This window comes from Theropithecus gelada, chromosome 20 (genome assembly GCF_003255815.1).
Source record: "Theropithecus gelada isolate Dixy chromosome 20, Tgel_1.0, whole genome shotgun sequence".
In the NCBI taxonomy this organism is placed as follows: domain Eukaryota; kingdom Metazoa; phylum Chordata; class Mammalia; order Primates; family Cercopithecidae; genus Theropithecus; species Theropithecus gelada.
Genome location: NC_037688.1, coordinates 5,779,895 through 5,801,291, shown reverse-complemented (window position 1 = coordinate 5,801,291; position 21,397 = coordinate 5,779,895). Strand labels below are relative to the sequence as shown.

At 50.3% G+C, this 21,397-nt stretch overlaps 1 protein-coding gene across 1 annotated transcript in view; it reads left to right on the top strand.

Moving 5' to 3' along the window:
* ABCC12 (ATP binding cassette subfamily C member 12) overlaps positions 1 to 21,397 on the top strand; it is a 62,650-nt gene that overhangs the window by 18,493 nt on the left and 22,760 nt on the right. Inside the window, exons 10-18 of the mRNA XM_025370895.1 lie at positions 3,634 to 3,705; positions 6,091 to 6,215; positions 10,287 to 10,359; positions 12,004 to 12,207; positions 15,723 to 15,857; positions 15,971 to 16,055; positions 16,126 to 16,197; positions 19,142 to 19,231; positions 20,176 to 20,279. Of these exons, the coding sequence (XP_025226680.1) occupies positions 3,634 to 3,705; positions 6,091 to 6,215; positions 10,287 to 10,359; positions 12,004 to 12,207; positions 15,723 to 15,857; positions 15,971 to 16,055; positions 16,126 to 16,197; positions 19,142 to 19,231; positions 20,176 to 20,279 (960 nt within the window). The remainder of the gene's footprint in view (positions 1 to 3,633; positions 3,706 to 6,090; positions 6,216 to 10,286; positions 10,360 to 12,003; positions 12,208 to 15,722; positions 15,858 to 15,970; positions 16,056 to 16,125; positions 16,198 to 19,141; positions 19,232 to 20,175; positions 20,280 to 21,397) is intronic.

The following is a 21,397-nucleotide window of genomic DNA, read 5'->3' as shown; positions in this document are numbered from 1 at the left end:
ATTAATTTTTTTTTTTTTTTTTTTTGATAGAGATGGAGTTTTGCTATATTTCCCAGGCCGGGCTCGAACTCCTGGCCTCAAGTCATTCTCTGTCTTGGCCTCCTGGGTCAAGTGCTGGGATTACAGGCATGAACCACTGCTCCTGCCCTAGATATGTTCTTAATTTCACATTGGAATATTACGATAGATGATAATGACTGATAATTTTGAACACTACTGTTTACCAGGTACATAATAAACTCACTTAACTACCCCAATAACTAGGCATCATAACTGCCCCCACTTGATGGTTGAGGAGCCTGAGGAACAAGAGGGTTAAATAGCTTGCCCAAGGTCACATAGGTAGCAAGTGGCAGGGGAGGGTTTCATATCCAGGGCACCTGGCCTCAGAGTCTGGGCTCTTAACCACCAGGAAATACTCCTCTTGTAAAAAGCAAACTGAGATAACAAGCAACCCAGCTAAGGGCTAAACCAGCCAAGCCAGCCAGAGTCTGTTTGTTGTTCTCTGCCCTCAAGATTGGGGGATGGAGATTTCAGGCAACGCTGTGGATTTAGGGAATGTTTGGCCTCCTCCTGCATCTCCTGCATGCATCTCTTTCTTGCTCTGGGAACTCAGCAGCACACTCCCAGGGTGACAGTGTTGATTTTGCTGCAGAGGCCTCAACATTAATCTTGTGCCTAGTATTTTAATCTCTCATCCTGTTGACTCACTCTTTCCCTGTGCCAGAGGTTCTCATTTATTATGCAATGTCAACCTCAATAGCTGGTGTGAGAATGGTACCTCTTGTAGCTAACAAGGCTGTCTGCCACGGATTCATCGGAAACAATATTTGGTTGGCTGAGTGCAACTGAGCTCAGATTTCAGCGAAGTCCCACTGAGTGCCACCTATTTGCCTTCTCGCCACTCTCCCCGTGGAGCACCTGACTTCCCCCACCCTGCCTTCCCATTTGCCTCTAAGAGGCCTCCGTGAACTTTCCGTGTTCTAAGGACGCTGCTTTCTGGCCACGCAATGGCTTTGCTAATGTGCTATTCCGTATGTCAGTGACTCTGGAATTGCTGCCTCAAGATGCGGTCAGTGTTTTGTGGAATAAATTGAAGATACAGTGGGGGCAATGCAGTGTTGCCTCTGGAGCCTGGGGGACCGCAGTTCCAGGCACAGCCACTTCTTAGCTGCTTGACTTTGGACATCTTGCTGAAGCTCCCTGAGCCTCTGTTTCTTTACCTGCACCATGCCTTTCATAGAAGTACCCATTTCACAAGGTGGCAGGGGGAACTCAGATACCACATAAAAATGCTAAGCCCATAGTAAGTCTCAGCTGATGTTAAGTATGATTGTTGCCTTTTTCTTTAACAATTATGCCCAGCTTAAGTGCTGCCTTCAACTGTTCTACATTCAGGACATCCAAGTTTTTCCAAGTTTAGCTCCTCCTCAATTCCATCAGACTGGATCCTCCATGGGGTCAGGGTTTTTTGTTCACAGTTATGTGCTTATCCCCAAGCCCAGCCCCTGGCTTGAAGGTGGCCAGCAATGTTTGTTGGGAGAATCATCAGAGGATACAGGCCTCATGGATTTTCTGCTAAAGACAAGGATGAATCTAGAAGGCTTCTTACTTGGCCCCAAGAAGTGGACAGGACTCAGAGGGCAACCAAATACCTGGTGAGGCTGCATCACATCTGCGGTCTCTTTAATGCCCCAGTTCCTCGAAGTCCTTTTAGGAAAACTAAATAGATCCAGCTTCATTTCATGACGCAGGAATTCCAGAGTCATCGGCATATGGAATAGCACATTAGCGAAGCCACTGCGTGGCCAGGAAGTCCTTAGAACACGGGAAGTTCACGGAGGCCTCTTGGAGGCAAATGGGAAGGCAGGGTGGGGGAAGTCAGGTGCTCCATGGGGAGAGTGGCGAGAAGGCAAAGTAGGTGGCACTCAGTGGGACTTAACTGAAATCTGAGCTCAATTGCACTCAGCCAACCAGATTTATATCCATGTGGGCTCTGCAAGGGCAGGGAGGCATCTGTGTGGATCACTATTTTATCCCAAGGTGCCTGGGATTCAACAAAGACCTTGTTTAAGGAGTTATTGATGACAGGCAGCAACTCTCATGTGCTGAGAGTGGCAGACAGGGGATGTGCCTTTCTGGTCTAGCTTGGGGTGGGAAAAAAGCCATATTTGGCCCCATGTTGGGCATGTTTGCCCTAAGGGGATTGCAGGGAGCAGGCCTACATGAGAATGTTCTCGGATGCTGCAAGTGCAGTATTGCAATATCTGCTTGAACACAAGAGTGGGCATGCTTCCACATCAGTCTCCACGTGGGCTGTTTGCCTGCAGTGATTCTCCCCAGATACCCTATGGCACCCTTTCTCACCTCCTTCAGGTCTTACCCAACTGTCACCTGTGGCAGATGCTGTCCCTGCCCATGTGCCCTGGACCTCTAAGTGTTTCCTGGCCATCTTCCAACTGCCTTATCCACATCTGTGCCCAAGGGCTCTGCACACCTCTATAAAGACCTTCACAGAGTAGAGAGCAGCCCTCAAACAATGACTGCTGGGGCATCAATACCCCACCTCCTCTGCCATTGGGTGGGACAAAGCTATAGTCAGTTCCCCAGAGTTTCCTCCAGTTTTCCTGCAGGGTTGAGTTCCGTTTGCCTTCTGTGTAGGATATTCTGTTAGGGAGCTGACCCAATAGGCTGCCCTTGATGGGCCACCTTCCCTTTCCTGTATCACTTCTCCTCTTCGCTGCTGGAATTTCCTGCACCTTCCAAATGACAGTGTGACTTTCATTCAAATCCTTGATTCAAGATGTGTTTCTGGGAAAACTCAAGCTAAGACATCTACCTTTCCAGTAAGGCTTTCCTTGTATCCCCGAGCCTCCAGCCCACTCTCTGTCTCTTTCCTGCTTTATTTTTCTCCATGGCAAGCAAATATGTGCCTGCCCCACATTGAATTTGTCTTGCTTCCTGTCCATCTCCCCCTGACTACAAGGTAAGTTTCATGAGGGCAGACGCAGGCCATTGCCTGTTGTGTTCATTGCTGTTCTTGCTGGTGGTTGGAACAGTGCTTGGCACATAGCAGGCTCTAATAATGATTTGTTGGTTGAATTAATAAATCTAGAGCTGTAGAATGTTAGAATAGTGTAACTTCTCAGTAGTTCCAGATTGAGTTGTTATGGTGGAGGATTCCATTAAAAAAAGATTTTTGAAAAGCCCCTAGATCTTCATACTTCAAAAGGTACCCTAGTCCCCCTGGGTTGTACAGCCTTTTGCATCCCATTAGATTTGCTTTTCTGGAGTCTGAGCACAGAATAGCCTTCATGTTCAAGGCCTGTGGCTCCCAGACCAGCACAAGGCTGTTTCACACCAGTGATCTTACATGATTTCTAGAAGCCCTCTGGGTGCTTGGTTATGCCACACAAGGGAAAGCAGTTAATTAAGACTTACATTCCTGCATCCTCCCAGGCTATGTATATGCGGGGCTAGGGTGGTGTGGCTGCAGCTGCCATGCCCCAAGCCAGCAGTGACCCATTGTTCTCCGCCTGGCCTGACCAGCATAGTTTGAGAGCAGTACCTTTGGGCCAGACCCTCTAAGAAGTGAGAGAGAGTGACTGTGTCCTATCTCTCTTTCTCTGGCAGGGGAAGATCTTGGGAATATGTGGGAATGTGGGAAGTGGAAAGAGCTCCCTCCTTGCAGCTCTGCTAGGACAGGTAAGCTGTGTGATGAGTGCTGTGAGGATGGAACATTAACATGACAATGAAGTGGCTCCCTTCTGGTCAGGTGTGGTGCCATGAGAACAGTGGACCTAGCAGATGGCCTCGGTTGCACTGGACACTGTGCATGTGGTTCACCATCATTTCTGGGAGGTTAGTGCACTCAGCAGCTCCAGGCCCCTGGGCCAGATGAGGCTGAGTTTTTCACAAACTCTTAAGTTTGCCATTGAGGAGGTCTACTGAATGGTGATTGCCTCTTTGCCTAAAGCTCCATCTTGGTCAAAGAAAAGACGGGTCCTTAAACCCATGGTTTTCTCCATGACTTGGGCTGCCCTGATTTAGAAATGCCAGCAAGGCAGCTTGGTGTGGAAGGACTTTAGAGTCAGGAGCTCACAGTGACTATAGATGTATTTTATGCCTGAACTAAAGCAGCTCGTGCCCCCAGCTTCTCTGCAAACCTTGGGGTAGGAAGAGGGAGGGGACTTGGGTCCTTGTCCCTTCTCTGCTCCTTCTAGTTGGGTGACCCCAGGGAAAATGGCCAAGCCATTTGTAGTTTTTACAAACCTTTATGTCACCATGGTTTCTACGTCGCATCCCACATGAATAAGCTTTGTGGGAAAAAAAATGCTAAGTCCTCTTTCTCCCCACTCTGCTGTTGCTAAAGGGAAGTTTGTGAAGCTGGGATTGCCTCTTTCAGGAAGAGGTCAGGGTACTTCTGAAGAAGTGGAGATTCCAGAAGAGGGTGGTGGTGGGATGTGTCTTATGAGTTTTAATATGAGTGACTTCTTTTGGCCTCAGTTGACTCATCTGTAGAAAGAATGACAACTCCTTCCCTGCCTGCAGGCGGAGGTGGGGGCTGAATCAGATGAGTTCCTGAGGTCACCCACGCTCTTAGAGTGTGTGCCTCCATGATGAGTCAGCGGGAGCCATAGAGGTGACTCAGCTCAATTCCCCACATAATCATGTGAATACTCTTAATAGCATCCTACTGCATAAGAGATGACCCAACTTCTGCTCGGATAGCTCCAGTGATGGGAAACTCAACATGTCACAGCCAGTTCCCTTTTTGGAGAATTTTGATGTATACTGGAGTGAAATTTGCCTCCTTTTAATTTTTATCCTTCGGAAATTTTGAGATAACATTGCATCTATCTCCCACGCAACAGTGGTGGGATCAGGCCCCTTGCTGTGGTCACTGGGGAGGCAGGGGGGCACTCTGGATAGCCTGGCTTCCCCAGCTGTTTCTGCCACATGCTCACTGCTTAGCCTTGGGCAGGTAACTTAACCTCTCTGAGCCTCATAAAACCTCTTGGTTTCCTTGTCTGTAAAATGGGGCTAAGGAGAGTTGTGGTGAGGATCGAATGAGATTATGTAAGCAATAGTTGACTATAGGATAATTTGCAAGGCCAATAAACATTGAACATACTCTTAACTCAGTGCACGGAATATACCCTACACATTAAAAATACTATGATTATTATTGTTATTGTCATCATAGTCTCTTCTCCAAATTGAATTCTCTGTCCATTGCACAACTCCTGAGGTGAAATGGCATCACATCCTTTGGCTGCCTTGGTGACTCTCCTCCTCTGCCCCTGGACCCACTGCCACTGCCCCATGAGCATCAGCCCTGAGCACTGTGGCCTGCCCCACATGTCCCTTCTGTTGATAGCTTTGAACATTGCATCCCCACTGTCTACCGTTGTGTATTGGTTGCCCCCATGAGGGGTCATCTTAAATGAGCGTATGTACTCAGGGTCACAAACTGGAGCCCATGCATAGTTTTAATTGGATTGCCGAATGCTTTAAAAGTCCAAAGATTTCATGGAAAACTGGATCTTTGACTCCTCTTGACAAATTAGAAAATCCTGCCCCATCAGGCCTGCATCCTTTCATGGCACCAACGATGCAACTGAGTCAAGGCTGCTTCCCGAAGATGGGGTGTGCGAAGGCTAGCACCCACAGCCATGCAGGCGGTGCCCTGCTCCCAGGGCCTGGCTGAGCAGGGTTGGGTCCAGCCAGTGCACCTGGAGGAAGGGGAGCCTCTTGTGAAGAGTCTGTTGAGAGAACACCCTGTTGTAGTTGGGGCCAGGTGCCATGTGCACTGGGAGCAGCCCTGGAGTCCAAGCTCTCCCATTTGCAGCAGAGCTTACCACTGACTCTTTTCAAACATTCCCTGCCTGGCCCTGTGCAGGTGTCTGACTCTGAGATTCTCCATCTGCATGGTTGGGCTTTCTGGTGCATGGACAAGACATCCTGTCGATGCTTTTGCACCTTTGTAACCAATACTTGTGGAATAGGTGGGTGGCAGGGTGCAACGGGCACTCGAGGAAATGTCTTCAAGGCTTGGCTCCTGAAGCTTCACTGGTTTTGTTGTTCCAGATGCAGCTGCAGAAAGGGGTGGTGGCGGTCAATGGAACTTTGGCCTACGTTTCACAGCAGGCGTGGATCTTTCATGGAAATGTGAGAGAAAACATACTCTTTGGAGAAAAGTATGATCACCAAAGGTAATATTAACTTTTAAAGCAGGAGGCACATTTGTGTTTGGTACACACTCTCCTACAGATGCTGATGCTGTTGGTAATGACTGCTAAGTGGATTCTGAGTTTAATGAATTCCCATTAAACATTCATCAGATCCACACAGGCACTGGTTTTCCTCTTCCGGAGCCAAGCGTTAAGGAGAGGCAGACCTGTGACTGCACACTGGGAAGAGGATAGAATCGGTACTTCATTCCCAGGGCAGAGGAACATATGTTCCGAGGTTCTCTGCAACAGGGCATATGTGGTCTGACTAGCGAAAAATGAATCCAGCAATTTTGCTTTAGGCTGAGTACCCAAAACTGCTTGAAATCATGAGCAAGTATGTAATGAGTCAGCCCTGACATTATTCATTGACATCAGAGCTATCAGGATATATTATCGCTGTTAGTGTCCTCAGAATGATCTAACTACACAAAAACAAAGCTCAACTTATAATTACTCGATTTACTTTGAGCCATCAACTTTTTAATATTATTTTATTTTTTAAATGGACATAATTACATCTATCTATGGGGTACACTTTTGTGTTTTGATATATGATGCTGGGGGAGAGGGGAGTGAGGGGAAAGGAGAGATGTTGACCAAAGGGTACAAAGTTTTAATTAGACAGAAGAAATAGTCATTAGTGATCTATTGCACAGAATAGTGACAATGATAAATTTTAACGTATTGCATGTTTCAAAAGTACTAAAAGAGTATATTGTAAATGTTTTCAACAGGAAAATTATGGGTATGTATTTGTAATAACTATAGTATGTAATGAACAGACAGCAATTTGGGGAGAAATATTTTCTCTAAGAACATTTCATAACTCATTAATACCGTGATCACCTTGGACATTTCTATGGTTATTCTCTCCCTACTTCTGAAATGTTCGATTTCTTCTAAATTTTAATTTTAGATTCAGGGGGTGCAGCTTTGTTACAGGGGTATATTGTGTGATGCTGAGGTTTGGGTTTCTACTGATCCTGTTCACTCTCTAGTGGACATAGTACCCAATAGGAAGCTGTTCATCCCTGTGCCCTCTCACCCTCCCTCCTTTTGGAATCCCCCCACCTCTTGTTGCCATCTTTATGTCTGTGCATACCTGAGGTTTAGCTCCCACTTATAAATGAGAACATGTGATATTTGGTTTTCTGTTTCTGTGTGAATTTACTTAAGATAATGAAGTCCAGCTGCCTCATGTTGCTACGTGATTTTGTTCTTTTTTATGGCCGCATGGTATTCCATGGTGTGTGTATACCACATTTTCTTTATCCAATTCACCATTGATTGGACCATCATCTTCAAGCTCTGGAAAGTAATGGGTTCCTATGGTTCTTTGCTTAGCTTGGTGTATTGCCACGTACATTCTCTCATTTGAGTCCCATAACCACCCATTTAGGGAGATCATGGCATTATATCCCCATTTTACAGATAAAGAAAAAGGCCCAGAGAGGCGAGTTGACCCTCCCAAGGTATTAAATGCTATTAAATGTCAGAGTTGAGTCTTGGACTTAGACCTTGAGCTCCAGATCAACATCAGTTGTCTGGAGCTGGAGCTGCCTGACAGCTGGGTCACTCAGAAACCTTCCCAGGCATCACAATGCTGAATTAAGAGAATTAGAGTTGGCTTTAGGAATCTGGCTGTCAGCTCTGCAGCGGTAGTTTGGCCTTTCTCATCTTACCCACCAACCCTGTCCCTGCTGGCTGGCATGGCCAGCATATATATTCTCATCAAGAGGCTTGTCAATTCACCTCCTCTTCCCTGGCCATGCCGTCCTGTGGCCAGGAGGCTCAGGTGTGGCAGGAAGGTGATCAGTGCAGGAGTCAGTGATCAGTGCAGCCAAATTACTCTGCTCAGCATCTCTTGGCCTGTGCCACCCACCTGGAACACCTTCTCTGTCTGTGGAAGCGGACTGGACAGAGGGTTGCCTTATTCATCAAAATGACGTTCAGAGGACAAATATGTGCCAAATGCCTTCAGCATGCAGGGCACATGGGGACAGAGATGGCTCAGGTGTATCTTTGCCCTTAAGATGCTCAAGCCTGGAAGGGGCTATAAGAAATGCACAGAAATGACAGTGCATCAGGGAGGAATGAGCCAGGTGGCGGGAGACTGTGCTCGGATTGTTCCAAGGCAGCAGAGATCACGAGAGGATGGTGGATCAGGCACTTGATGGCACTTGAATTGGGCTTTGAAAGATGGGTCTAGCATCCTTCATATGTGGCATATTTAGCAGAGATTTTGCTCCTAGGGCAGAAACTGTGACTCTCAGGGCCATAGGAAGCAGGAGGGTGGGAGGCAATTGAAGGTGGGAGGTGCTGAGGGGAGGAAGATGTGCTGCTCAGTCTGAGTCTTGTAGTCGCAGATTGGCAAATGTAGTAACAGCAATTATGGCCTCCACTGATGGAGAATTTGCCATGCAGCAGACACTGTGCTAATGGCTTCACATGTTTTTCTGCTCCATTCTCACAACAACCCAATGAGAGCTTCTTGTTTGCACAATTTTATAGAGCAGAGAGTGAGGATCAGGGAGGTTCGGTCACTTGTCCAAGGTCGCCCAGCTGGAGTCAAACCCATTCTCTGATTCCAAGGCCCCTCATCATAACTGCTGTGTACACCAACCCTAAAGTTTGTGTGTGGGCACGATGCTCGGGCCGTGCCCAGGTTCTATTTTGGGGCCTGTGTGCAACCGGAAGGGCAGCTGCTCACGCCCATCTGCTCTCTTTCTTGCCTCTTTATTGGGAAGGTTTGTCTTTCGATGTCTGAGTTGTGAGACCTGCCCATTGTCACTCACTGAAGGAAAGAGGGTCCTGATGATGATAAGGCCAATGATATCAATCAGTCAATCTGTCATCCACCAACCAATCAGCCGTTGTGGAGGCAGGCAACCCGCCGAGCAGGACAGAAACCTAAACCTAAAGGCCCAGTGGTGCTGCTCAGCAGCTGCTGGGAGGGAGCACACACCTGAGCCAGGCACTACAGGCATCCCGAGCAGGAGTTGGGTCCCCAAGGCGCTGTGCGGGGGCTCTGGGATGCCTGGGGAAGGTTCTGCTTATGGTGGGGCTGTCTGAGTGAGGCTGAGTTGCAGAGAAAACGTAGGGAGGAGGGTGTGGGCATCTGTCGTAGCATGGGGACGACGTCCCAGTGACCACTGATGGTCTTAGGTTCCTCGGTGCCAAAAGTCCCCAAAGGCCTCCCCTGGGGCAGAGCGGGGTCATGCCCCTGGGGACCACTGTGGGGCCAACCCCACAGCTTTGCTGCTTTTTGCAGGACAGGGTGCTAGTCCTGGCGACTTGGCTGCTGCAGAGCTGGCTAGGGCCTCAGCTGTCAAACTCCCCAAAGCCTGGGCTGCAGGGCTAGGCAGAGGGTGACGCTGAGGGGGCACAATGGAGAGGCCAAGAGGCCCAAAGAGCAGGAGTCCCACTCTCTCTCCCATTCCACCCCCTCACCTCAGGTGCCATTCCCTTCGGTTCAGTGTCCTGAGTTGTCGCAGGGGAGAAAACTGTTTTCTCCAACCGAGTAGCAGTGAGGGGTGGATGGAGTAGCTTTGTGAAGGGGCTGGGCAAATGTCAAGGTCGTCATCTGTGACCACCCAGCCCCCTGCTGTTAGCCTCCTTCACACACACCCTCTCTTCCACACAAGGTCCTGCTTCAGCCCTGCGGCCCCCAGGAGGCGGTCCCCAGTGACTGCAGCCCCTATGGGTGACCCCCTCCTCTGACTCCCACAAGCGTCCAGCAGGTGGCGCCCTCAGTGTTCCCTGCAGTGCTTTCCTGTTCACTGTTGTCTTCTTCCCTGTCTAGCAAGAACCCTGCCAGGGGAGGAGCCATTCCTGAATCAACTCTGCATCAGGTCAGGGGAGGGGCCAGTGGTCAATGGGACGCCACCCTTGGGTCATTGAAGGCAGAGCGACTGGTCAGGGAGCCTTGGATGTAGCACTCGCCACCCCTGGCCTTGTCCCAGCGACACCAGCAGTGCCTGTGGAAACAGCCCAGGGCAGCGGTGCTTGTGGTCTTTCTCACCCAGCTACTTCTGAGCTTTGCACCAACAGGTATCAGCACACAGTCCGCGTCTGTGGCCTGCAGAAGGACCTGAGCAACCTCCCCTATGGAGACCTGACTGAGGTGAGCAGGGCTGGGAGCGCAAGCCCACTGTTGCTGCACACAGTACATTTGCTCAGGTCCAAAGGGCTGAGGCCAGCAAGCCCCGGTTCCACATCCAGATGCCCCAAGAACGTGTGGGCAAAGCTCAGGTTCCACCCGTTCTGAATTCTCCCTCTGGATCTATACTTGCTGGATGTCACAGTGGACATGACACCAAGCTTACTGGTGTTTGGCACAGTGTAGTCACTTCTTGGGGCTACTCCCAATCTGCCTGTCATCTCAGGAAGGGTTTCTGGTGAAAACTGCTTCCTCATCCCGAGGGCCAGCTCTGTCCTCCAAACCAGGGCCCCTTCTTGCCTCACTGGCTCTGCCCAGGGCAGGAGTATGGGGGTCACCTCTAAACATTGCCCCCTGGGGTGCTTGTCCAAAGTGCTAGCTCCATCCTGGGCTGAGCCTGCCACCCCAAGAGACCCAGGGAGTCACCTTGCCATCTCGGGTACACACCCTTCTTATGCCCTCTGCACAATCTTCCTCACCTTGCCCAGGAGCCCCAGAGGAGACCAGAAGGCTAAGGCTTTCTGAGGAAAGGCCAGTTTGGGGTGTCTTTCTCTATTGGTGCCCTCAGTCTGCCTCCCCAAGGAAATGGCCGTGAAGCCTTCCTGGCCTGCATCTGAGACCTCCCACACTGCAGCCCTGGTTCACCCTTCCAGGCCGAGCTCCTACCTGCCTGCCAAAGTGTCCACTCACCCCCTAGCCTCTAAGTCTCTGCTCCTGTGGCATCACTACCCTTTGAGTTTCAACCCCAGATCTACCTCCTTAAGGAAGGCTTTCCCAAGTCCTACCACCTGAATAATTTGCTCCAAAGAACTCTGTTGATGCTTCTCAGCAGGCACTTGTGAAATTCTGCTTGCTGCTGCTATTATGTACATAAACTAACCTGCCCACTGTGGAGCTCCCCAGGGAGAGGGGACTTCTCTTGTCCAGCTTGTGTGTCCCACCCCGTGCCTAGCTCAATGCCTGGCTGAACACGTGGGGTTCACTTTGGGTTCCATTGGATAGAATCACCTACAGTAAGCAATCATCCTTTCCGTAAATATTTGCTGAGCACCTATTCTGTGCCCAGCATGGTGCCAGGCCTTAGGGTAGTGATGATGAACTAGGAAGTCAAGGCTTATCTCTCCACAGTGCGTAGAGTTGCCTAGGGATGGGATAGTTGCTCTCCAAGTAAATAAAATAGGGAACTCCCTTTTCCATCTGCACCCAACCGCGTTTCCCTCTGGTTCACTGCTGCATTCTCCCCAGCTCTCTGCTCACGCAATTCCCTTTGGTGGTAATAATGACGTAGCCCCTCCCTGTGGGATCTGCATTGGGCTGGGGTCTTGTGAGACGGGCACCCCTCACTCCTCATGGGAAAGAGCTTTGTCCTAGTCGCCGCTGCCCACCAGGCTTCACCAGGCTTCCTGGAGAGGTAGACAAGTGGAGCACTTCCACTCACCACAGAGTCTCGTGTGACTGGGGGCCCCGTAAGGGGCGGAGGAACTTGGACGAGGTGAGGATCAGTGTGTACATCTTTTCCCTGAGTCCTGAAAAGCTCCAGGAAGCTTCTACTGCCCAAGAACTTCAGGGTGGCCTGACAATAGGCAGTAGCATTGTCCCTGTCCACAGATTGGGGAGCGGGGCCTCAACCTCTCCGGGGGGCAGAGGCAGAGGATTAGCCTGGCCCGCGCCGTCTACTCTGACCGTCAACTCTACCTGCTGGACGACCCCCTGTCGGCCGTGGACGCCCATGTGGGGAAGCACGTCTTTGAGGAGTGCATTAAGAAGACGCTCAGGGGGAAGACAGTTGTCCTGGTGACCCACCAGCTACAGGTGACGGGACATGCAGGATCCAGGAGGTCACGGGATGGGTGTGGCTGGTGTCTGAGGCTCACAGAGCCTCCTATTCTGCCTATATCTGCCTGTCTTCAGCTGGGAATGTGGGGAGGGAGCCAGGGATGCAAGAGACACTCATGATTCCCCAGCCTTCCTGGGTCCCAGGAGGTCCACCTGTTCCACTCTGTGCATGGCCTCAGTGGGGTCAAGACCTTTCCTGCCCCAGAGGGTAGATTCTCTAGAGGCAATTGAGTCCTGCCTGTGGGTGGACTGGGGCACCCTTCCCCCAGTTCTGGGAGCCAGGGAAAGCAATGACGGCCCCACCCTTAATCCAGCAATTCTGGGCAAGCCTGAGGCCAGGGACACCTTGACTGGGGGTGTCAGGGGGTGGCAGACCTCTTAGATGAGGGGCCCAGATGCCCCAGGCATCACACCCCAGGGGAAAGAGGCTGGAAACCAGGACTTTGGGACTAAGGCTGAGGCTTTGGGGAAGCTCTCTCTGCTCAGGGCCACTGTCGCAGGCTAAGGAGCATGAATCTCACTGAAGAAAGTGACTGGGCTTGACCTGAGTGAATTTGAGAATTTGGCAGGGTGGGAACAGTCCTCACTGCATTGGTCCCACATAAGGGGTCCTGAATGCCTGGTGGGAATCCAAGAACCTCCTCCTCCCAGGCCAGGTTTCCCTGCTTCCAGACCATCTCCCTCTCTCCTCTTTGAAGGGAATCCCCAGAGATGTGCGAGAGAAGGGGGGCACTGCATGTGTGTGCACGTGTGTGTTCATGCGTGCACGTGTGTGTCTCCTTGCCTGATGAGAGATTCCTCGGGATTGACTTATGTTGAAAGGCCTATTGGGGCAGGAGAGCAAGAGTCCCATCTTCTTTACTCTCCTGCTACCTGCAGAGAACATGTTACATAAGGGCCTGGTCTGGAGACAGGAAGCAGGTCTTTGCAAGGGTAAGTCAAGCTGGGGTGGAGAGGGAGGGGCAAATAAGGTTGCCATGGCTATAGGATGCTGCAGCCAGCATTTTAGAACCCTCCAGTAGTGGCCAGAGGACCAGCCTAAAGAGGGGGTTCCTCGAAGACCCTATAAAACCAGGCTTTCCCATTGCTGTGATGCTACCCCTAGCCCGAGCCGACCTTTGCCCGGGGCTAGAGTTCTGGCCCCGGAATAAGCTCCAGGCATCCGAATTTTGCACATGGGGATTGTCTGGATTTCCTCTGCGTGGGCCTGAGCACCTCCAGGAAGCATCACACTGGGCTGGTGTGGACAAGAGCTCCTAGTTCTTTTTCTGGCCTAGTTCTTCTTCTGAGTTCGGATGGAGGACAAGGTTGGATTTCAAGACCCCCATGAGGTGACTGAGAATGGGCTCTGGCCAAGTCCAGGTGCTAAACCTGGCAGCCCCCCCTCTGCACCTGGAATCTCCCTGGAGACACCCTGCAGCAGGGAGAGCTGTCCTCTGAGGGCTCTGGGGATCCGGAGGGGATACGTCATCCCTGACAGGTGTGGGTCACAGCTGTCCCTCCAGGAGTCCTCATGAGGGGAATCACAACGTCGGTCCTGGTTCAGTCTTTGAAACTGACTGAGCTGTAGTATGACCTCAGGCAGGAGCCATCTTCACACCAGGCCCATCTGCTCAGATTCCACCTTCCCCTGTCATTTTATCTCACTTTTTGCAAGTTGGAAGAGGCAGGTAGCCACCAGGTGGCACAAGATCTTAGTCCCGCTGTCCCTTGTCAGGGAGGATGGAACTCAGAGCCCCCGAACTGGGGCCCGGGGCTTTTCCAGAGCCTATCCCCTCTTCTCTTACTCTCAGGCCCACAGGCAAGCATCTGAGTGGTTGGGATGGGTGATCGCTTTTCTAAGGAAACCAGTGAAAAGAGGCTGGGAGCAGCCACTGAAATCCAACTCAGGGGCAGATTCAGTGACAGTTTGCATAACAAAGCTGCTCAAATTGGCCTCATATCTCTGGAGTGAATTGGGGGCTTGCTGGCCAGAGGGGGCTTCCCTGGGAGCTCCTGGAGCTGGAGTGTGTGCTGTGGCACAGGCAGAAAAGGCCATGGGACTGGAGCAGGCTTATAGTGTCTCCGTTTCCCCATCTGAAATATCAGCCGATAAGACAGAGAGCTGGGCAGTTAGTGGGAGGGAGGCATGAGGGCTGGAACTGTCCAAGCTGTTAGAACTGTTATCATTCAGCCTTTGGGCACCCTCCCAACTCGCCCAATCAAGTATACAATGACCGAACACAGCTACTTCTTTCAGGCTTGAAATCAAGAGCAGCAGAGGTTGATTTGACCTTTGATGAACCGTGCAGTATCAGGGAAGACCTCTGGCCCATACTGCAAAGGCTTCTTTCGGTCAAACCATCTTTAGTCTCAGCATCTTGCCTGCCTCTAGGAGCGGACTTCCTTGATCCTGGTGGGGAGAGCTCTGTGTCTCATTCCAAAATGAAAGGAAAACCCTCTTAGCAGAACTCTTTGATCTCACGAATGATATGGAAGTGAAGGGAATTCAAATTAAAAAAACAGAAGTGCTTTGGGCAAAATGTGGGATGCCAGCATTAAATGTAGCTGTGTTTTTATCTCATAGATAAAGCTGGCATAAATTCCTCAGGCCAGGGAATGTGGCCTGTTGCCTGGGGACCACACCATGGTCTGCTTCTCCTGGGCTAAATGGGGATGACAAGGGAGGCTTATAATGTTAGAACAGAGAAGGGCCTTCGTGAAGATCATATTTCCCCTTGCTACCAAGTCCTGGCTGTAGTGACTGTCAGTTTTACTTTCCCCAAATCTCCATGATCAGATTTCTTTTTATTTATTTATTTATTTATTTGAGACGGAGTCTTGCTCTGTCACCCAGGCTGGAGTGCAGTGGCACCTTCTTGGCTCACTGCAACCTCCGCCTGCCAGGTTCAAGTTATTCTCCTGCCTCAACCTCCTGAGTAGCTGGATTATAGGTGCATACCACCACACCTGGCTAATTTTTGTATTTTTACTAGAGATTAGGTTTCACCATGTTGGCCAAGTGGGTCTCGAACTCCTGACCTCAGGTGATCCATTGGCCTCAGCCTCCCAAAGTGCCGGGATTACAGGCGTGAGCCACTGCACGCAGCCATGATCAGATTTCTTAGGAAGGCAGCTCATTTAAGGAGCAGTAGCAAAGGAAGATTCAGTGTGCTTCACTGTGACAGCCAAAGGCTGGCGTTTTTTGGACTCATGAGACCTGTGGGTACTAGATGAATGGTTCTCTGCTAGGGGCCAACCTGCCCCCAGGAGGCACTTGGCAATGTCCGGAGACATCATTGCTGGTCACACCTCTGGGATGGGGTGCTACCGACATCTAGTGGGTAGAGGCCAGGGAGGCTGGTAAATATCCTACAACACACAGGACAGCCCCCTCAAACAAAGAATGATCTGGCCCCTAAAGTCAACCGTGCTAACTAAGGTTGGAGAGGAGTTTGGCATGGGCTCTCCTTTCCAGGCAGAAGTTCATTGTCGATCACTTACCTCTGCAGTTCTTAGAGTCTTGTGATGAAGTTATTTTATTAGAAGATGGAGAGATTTGTGAAAAGGGAACCCACAAGGAGCTAATGGAGGAGAGAGGGCACTATGCAAAACTGATTCACAACCTGCGAGGATTGCAGTTCAAGGTAACTCACACCTGGGCAGGTGTGGGAGCAACTGGGGAGGAATCCCTCGGGATTTCCTGCCTGGAAGACGTCCTGTCACTTAGCTTTCAGAAGGAATTCCATTTTGTCTCCAGGATCCTGAACACCTTTACAATGCAGCAATGGTGGAAGCCTTCAAGGAGAGCCCCGCTGAGAGACAGGAAGATGCTGGTATAATCGGTTAGAATCCCATCCCTCTTATTGTCCTTGGCTTGAATGGACACAGATCTCTCTTTATTTCTCACCCTAGTTTTGGCTCCAGGAAATGAGAAAGATGAAGGAAAAGAATCCGAAACAGGCTCAGAATTTGTAGACACAAAAGGTATTTACCACTCATCCCCTTGGTCACATACACTTAAGGATGTATTGGGCATCTACCGTTTGGGATACACACAGTGTAGACACTGCGCATGTCATTTTGCGCAGCCAGAATTGGATGGTCTAGGGTACTGTGTGCCTTGGGGTTCCACTGTCTAAGTCCAAATTTTGGTTCCACCACTTACTAGTTTTGTGACCTTGAGCAAGATACTTGGCCACTCTGAACCTTAGCTTCCTAATCCATAAAATGAGGAAGTAGTACCAACCACAATTTCTGGCAAAGATTAAATGAGAAAATGAACATAAGTGATTCGCATAGTGCCTGACACACAGTGATGCTTAATAGTTATTATGAGCTGGAGAGATCAAAGTAATGCACGGGGATTCATCAGAGGCAAAGGCAGACACAAGAGCTGTTTCCCACTCTTTATGGGGAGCATTGAGAATGGATTATGAAGCAATGAAGAGATTGAGGTGGGATAAGGTTATTCATTCTTTCAACAAATAAAGGTTAAGCATTGACTGTGTGCCCAGTACTAAGCTGGGCTGGGGAGAGCAAGAAGAGATGCCCCGTGTTCTCAGGATCTTGTGGTCTGGCGGGGACACAGGCAGATGGGTATCTACGGGAAACCAGTAAGAGTAATGGGGAATTTGGGTGAGAGAAACCAACACGTCAGGGAGGGCTTCACAGAGTGGGTAGCCTTTGGACTGGTCCTTCAAGGTTGTATAGGAGTTTTCTGGGGAAACTGCAGTGCGAAGGTGGGAGAGGGTAGAGGGCTTGAGGTTAAGGGCAGGAGGTGATTCCAGGAAGGTGGGGAGACGAGATGTGGAAGATGAGCCTGGTGGGGGCCAGCTGGTCAGGCCACCTCTTCTCCTCCATAGACACCCTGCCTTCATTCACTCCACATCCCTAGAGCACCTACTCTGTCCCTTGCCCCATGCTGGAGGTCAATAGTCCTCAAAGTATACCCAGAGAGGGCTGGGGTCAATAGTCCTCAAAGTATACACAGCAAGGTGGCTTTCCAAGTTAGAGTTCTGTTTCTCAATAATGCATAGCCGAAAAAACAAACAAACAAAAAAACTTAGCACATTTCATCAAATTTAAGATGCTATCCATTTTTTAAGGCTACCACCATTTTACCTACCACTTGGAAAGAAAAAAAAAATCTCTGCTAATTAAATGATATGACATACTAGCAAATGGAAGGCACATCCAGATTCCAGAGATGTTACAATGTGGGGGAAAGAAGTGAGCCTTGGAATCGATGAGATCTGGCATCCTCAATGGTGCTTGTGACAAATGTATGCACGTTTGGAAAGGCAACATAGTTTTACAGTTTCAGAGGCTTCCAGGGCTGAAGTACCCAGATATCTCTTCTGTGATTTTTGGAGAAACCTCCAGGCTGCCTGGGATTTGGGGTCCCGTGGAGAGAGTAATCTCTGTTCCTCACTTCCTCATCACTCACCCCTCTCTGGAAAGGAAAGTGTAATCGTGAAATTTCATGCTGGAGAGAGACGCAGTCCTCAAGGATAAACAACTGGGTTGTCAAGGGCTGTGAAAGGTGGAGGAAGGGAAGACTCGTGAACTCGTTAAAGACAACACTGCCCACCTGCCTGGCATCACAGCGTCTTCTAAGGCACAGCTGAGGCAAACAGAACATCAGTGGCACTCCTGCCCTGGCCTGCAGGCTGCGAGGTGATGTGACCAGTCCCTTTTGTGCTTCCGGATGCCGTTCATTAGACTCTGCCCACACGCTGAGGCGTCTCCCTCATTTTGCAGTTTCGAGGGAGACACAATAGGCTAAAGTCAGGCTGAACATTTTCAAAGGCGCTCCAGGTTCCCAGGCAGCGAGTGTAATGGTGGCTCTATTCAGCAAGGTGCCTTTGAGGCGTGAAAGCTTTTCCTGTTGGGCCAGGGTGCACAGAATCTGTACGTGGGGTGCCCCCTCTTCTAACTCTATTTATCTCTGTTTATAAAAGCCAAGTATGGTGTATAATTCTGCTTTGGAGTTGACGTTTTCACGCTTCTCTGTGGAGGAGCGGAAGAGACATGCATTCAGTACTGGCTGATGGGAGCTGCTTTGTCCAGCATCCCTTTTCCTCCAAAATCTTGTTTCCATGAGAACTTGACAGTCATTTTCCCTTCCCCTTGGGGAATGGAAGAACGTGGGACAGACATTGAGGGAATCAGGTGTCCGTGCAGCAGCCAACCTAGGAGTATACGCTGGTTTTCTTCTGCATGGCGTGAGCTCTGAGAACACAGGACCTGCCTCTTTCTTGCTTACTCTGTAGCAGATGACAAGGGTGCCCTTACCACTTCAGCACCCCTAGCCGCCTCCCAAATGCCACCTCTGCATTCCTTTGCCTGGGGGCTCTTTCTAGGAGTTGCCAGCTACATGTCAAGCTGGAAGTGCAGGAATTAACACCCCCACCCAGGGAGTGGCCTTCACCCTATGGCCAATAGGAATCGGTATAGAAAAATCCCAGATCCCTCTCATCACGTGGAAAAGCCCTGAGTGTGTGTCTACACTGGTTCTGAGATTTCTTCACATGGGATGAAGCCCCAGTGGCCCATAGTGGTTGCCAGCTTGGTGACATGACTTATTCCCTTTAGCTCCCAAATAAACCTCATATTCATAGTCTCTTCTTGGGTGCTGCTTCTAGGAGAAATAGACCAAGACAACCCTTGCATCCCCCGGACTGAGCATATAGTAGGTGCTTAATAAATATTTCTCAAGAGACTAGAAGCTTACTTCACAGGGCTGTACTGAGGACCAGGTAGCACAAAATGAGCAAAAGTGTGTTGGAAATTTGAGAGCATGGGACGAGTGGAAGGATGTGTCACAGCCCCCTTAGCTGTGCTGTGGAGTCCACAGAGGGGCTGTGCCTGGCTCGCTGGGCCCCTGCCCCAGTGGTGAGAGACGTGGCACTTGTGTTTGTCTCCACAGTTCCTGAGCACCAGCTCATCCAGACTGAGTCCCCCCAGGAAGGAACCGTGACCTGGAAAACATATCACACGTACATTAAGGCTTCTGGAGGTTCAGTATAAAACAACGAGTTTCTTGATTTAATTTGCATTTTTAAAAAATCCTGTCTTAAACTGTTGGGTTCACATTTTATGATTTCTTTAACAATTACTCTCTTTATGGGTGGGCCATTTATCAATGCTTTTATTTTTTCCCCTCCTAAAAACTAACATGTGATAATACAGCCTTTTAAATGGAATCATTCTTCATCTCCACTAAAGCTGCCAGACTCTCTTTTATTGGAGTGGAGTGAGCAGCAGCATGACCCGTACCCTTGCACTCCAGTCACTCTGTACAGCAGTGGCCAGTCCATTGCCAGCCTTCCATACAAGGTTTTCCTTGGTTTCTTGTTCTTTCTTTCCTTTTTTTTTTTTGAAGTGGAGTCTTGCTCTGTCATCCAGGCTGGAGTGCAATGGTGCAATCTTGGCTGACTGCAACCTCCAACCTCCGCCTCGCAGGTTCAAGCAATTCTCCTGCCTCAGCCTCCCAAGTAGCTGGGATTACAGGTGCCCGCCACCATGCCTGGCTAATTTTTGTATTTTTAGTAGAGACAAGGTTTCACCATGTTGGCCAGGCTAGTCTCGAACTCCTGACCTCAGGTGATCCACCTGCCTCAGCTTCCCAAAGTGCTGGGATACAGACGTGAGCCACCATGCCCGGCCTTCCTTGGCTTGTTTTTAAAGAATACTGAGTCACTGTTATTGAAGTGCACATTGGTGGTTTTTCCAATATGTTCACTGTTTGGACCCATTTTCCAACCAGGTAGAACAGATGTCCCCATGGCTCAGGGCCCCAACACTCAGATATGCCACATCAGTCTAGCAGGTGGTTTCCAGGTGTGCGGATCCTTTTCCTGCAGGTTTTGAATTTCCCATCAGGGTAGGGACCTGAGGAAGGTCAGCCCCTGCCACATGCTCACGTCTGCAGCCCCTTGGGCCTCTCCCCTCCTCTTGCAGGGTACCTCCTTTCTCTCTTCACTGTGTTCCTCTTCCTCCTGATGATTGGCAGCTCTGCCTTCAGCAACTGGTGGCTGGGTCTCTGGTTGGACAAGGGCTCACGGGTGAGTTTCCCTTTGGCATTGGAAGATACCGAGTCTGTGTCTTGGAGTAAAACACTGCTGCCAGAGCATCTGACTGTCCCTGCCACCATGCCATGAGCCCACATGCATCCCCCTGCCCTTTTCAAGAAGTGGAGGTCAGATGCTTACACCACAGGACCCAAGCCCCTGGAATCCCCTTTGGTTTTTCAAGACAAGCAGGGTATAGACACCACTTTCAGATTTTAAAGGGTTGACTAAAGAAGATGTGTGCCCCAGCTTGTCTGGAATCAGGCATGTGCAAGATTGGGTCAGTTTCACAGTCTCTCTTGTAAGTTTCCCCCAGGAAAGCCTAACACGGATTTGTGTCTTCCTAAAGAGAAATTGGCATCTTGTTACGGACACTGCCCAGTGCCAGAAGGTCCCACATGTCTCTGCTCCCCAAAGTCGTCTCTGCGTGAACAGGACGGGCAAGCATCAGATTCAGGCTCTGCAAATGCCATAGAGCCACGGGGGACCCTTCTCTGCAGGGCCCTTCCTGGGAAGAACTGATGTGTTAACTCTCTCTCGAGCTTGCTGGGAGCTCTCCCAGCTTTTGGCCAATGGTCTCAAAGCTTTCCTGGAGCCCTGGGGAGTGCTGTGGGGTCACTGGCCCATCCTCCAAGATTACATTTGGTACAGCTCTGTTGCTATGACAACCAAAGGGAGGTGGCACTGGGGAGACAGGGGCAGGGGAGAGGCTGCCGGGCACAGCTTTCCAAAGCTAGTCCCAAGGGGAGAGGCTGATGGGTGGCCTGCTCTGTGCAGAAATAGAGAGCCATCTCCGGAATAGACAGATTCTCCCAGATGCCCCCTCACTCACGAAGAGCTGTGTCCTTGGAGGGCCTGAGGTTTAGGATCAGGGTGTAGCCTTCTCACAGGCTTGGTGCTTCCCCAGGAGTCCCACTGCTGTTGGCTGATTAAGCATGCAGCCATGGTGGCTGAACCATGTGTTTGCCCCTGGTGCCCCGGACACTGTGTGTTTGCCCCTGCCCCTACCCCTACCCTCCCAGACATGCAGCCATGGTGGTTGAACCATGTGTTTGGCCCTTGTGCCTTGGCACAATCAAAGGCACAGGAGTGTCTCCTCTTCAGGCTGGGCC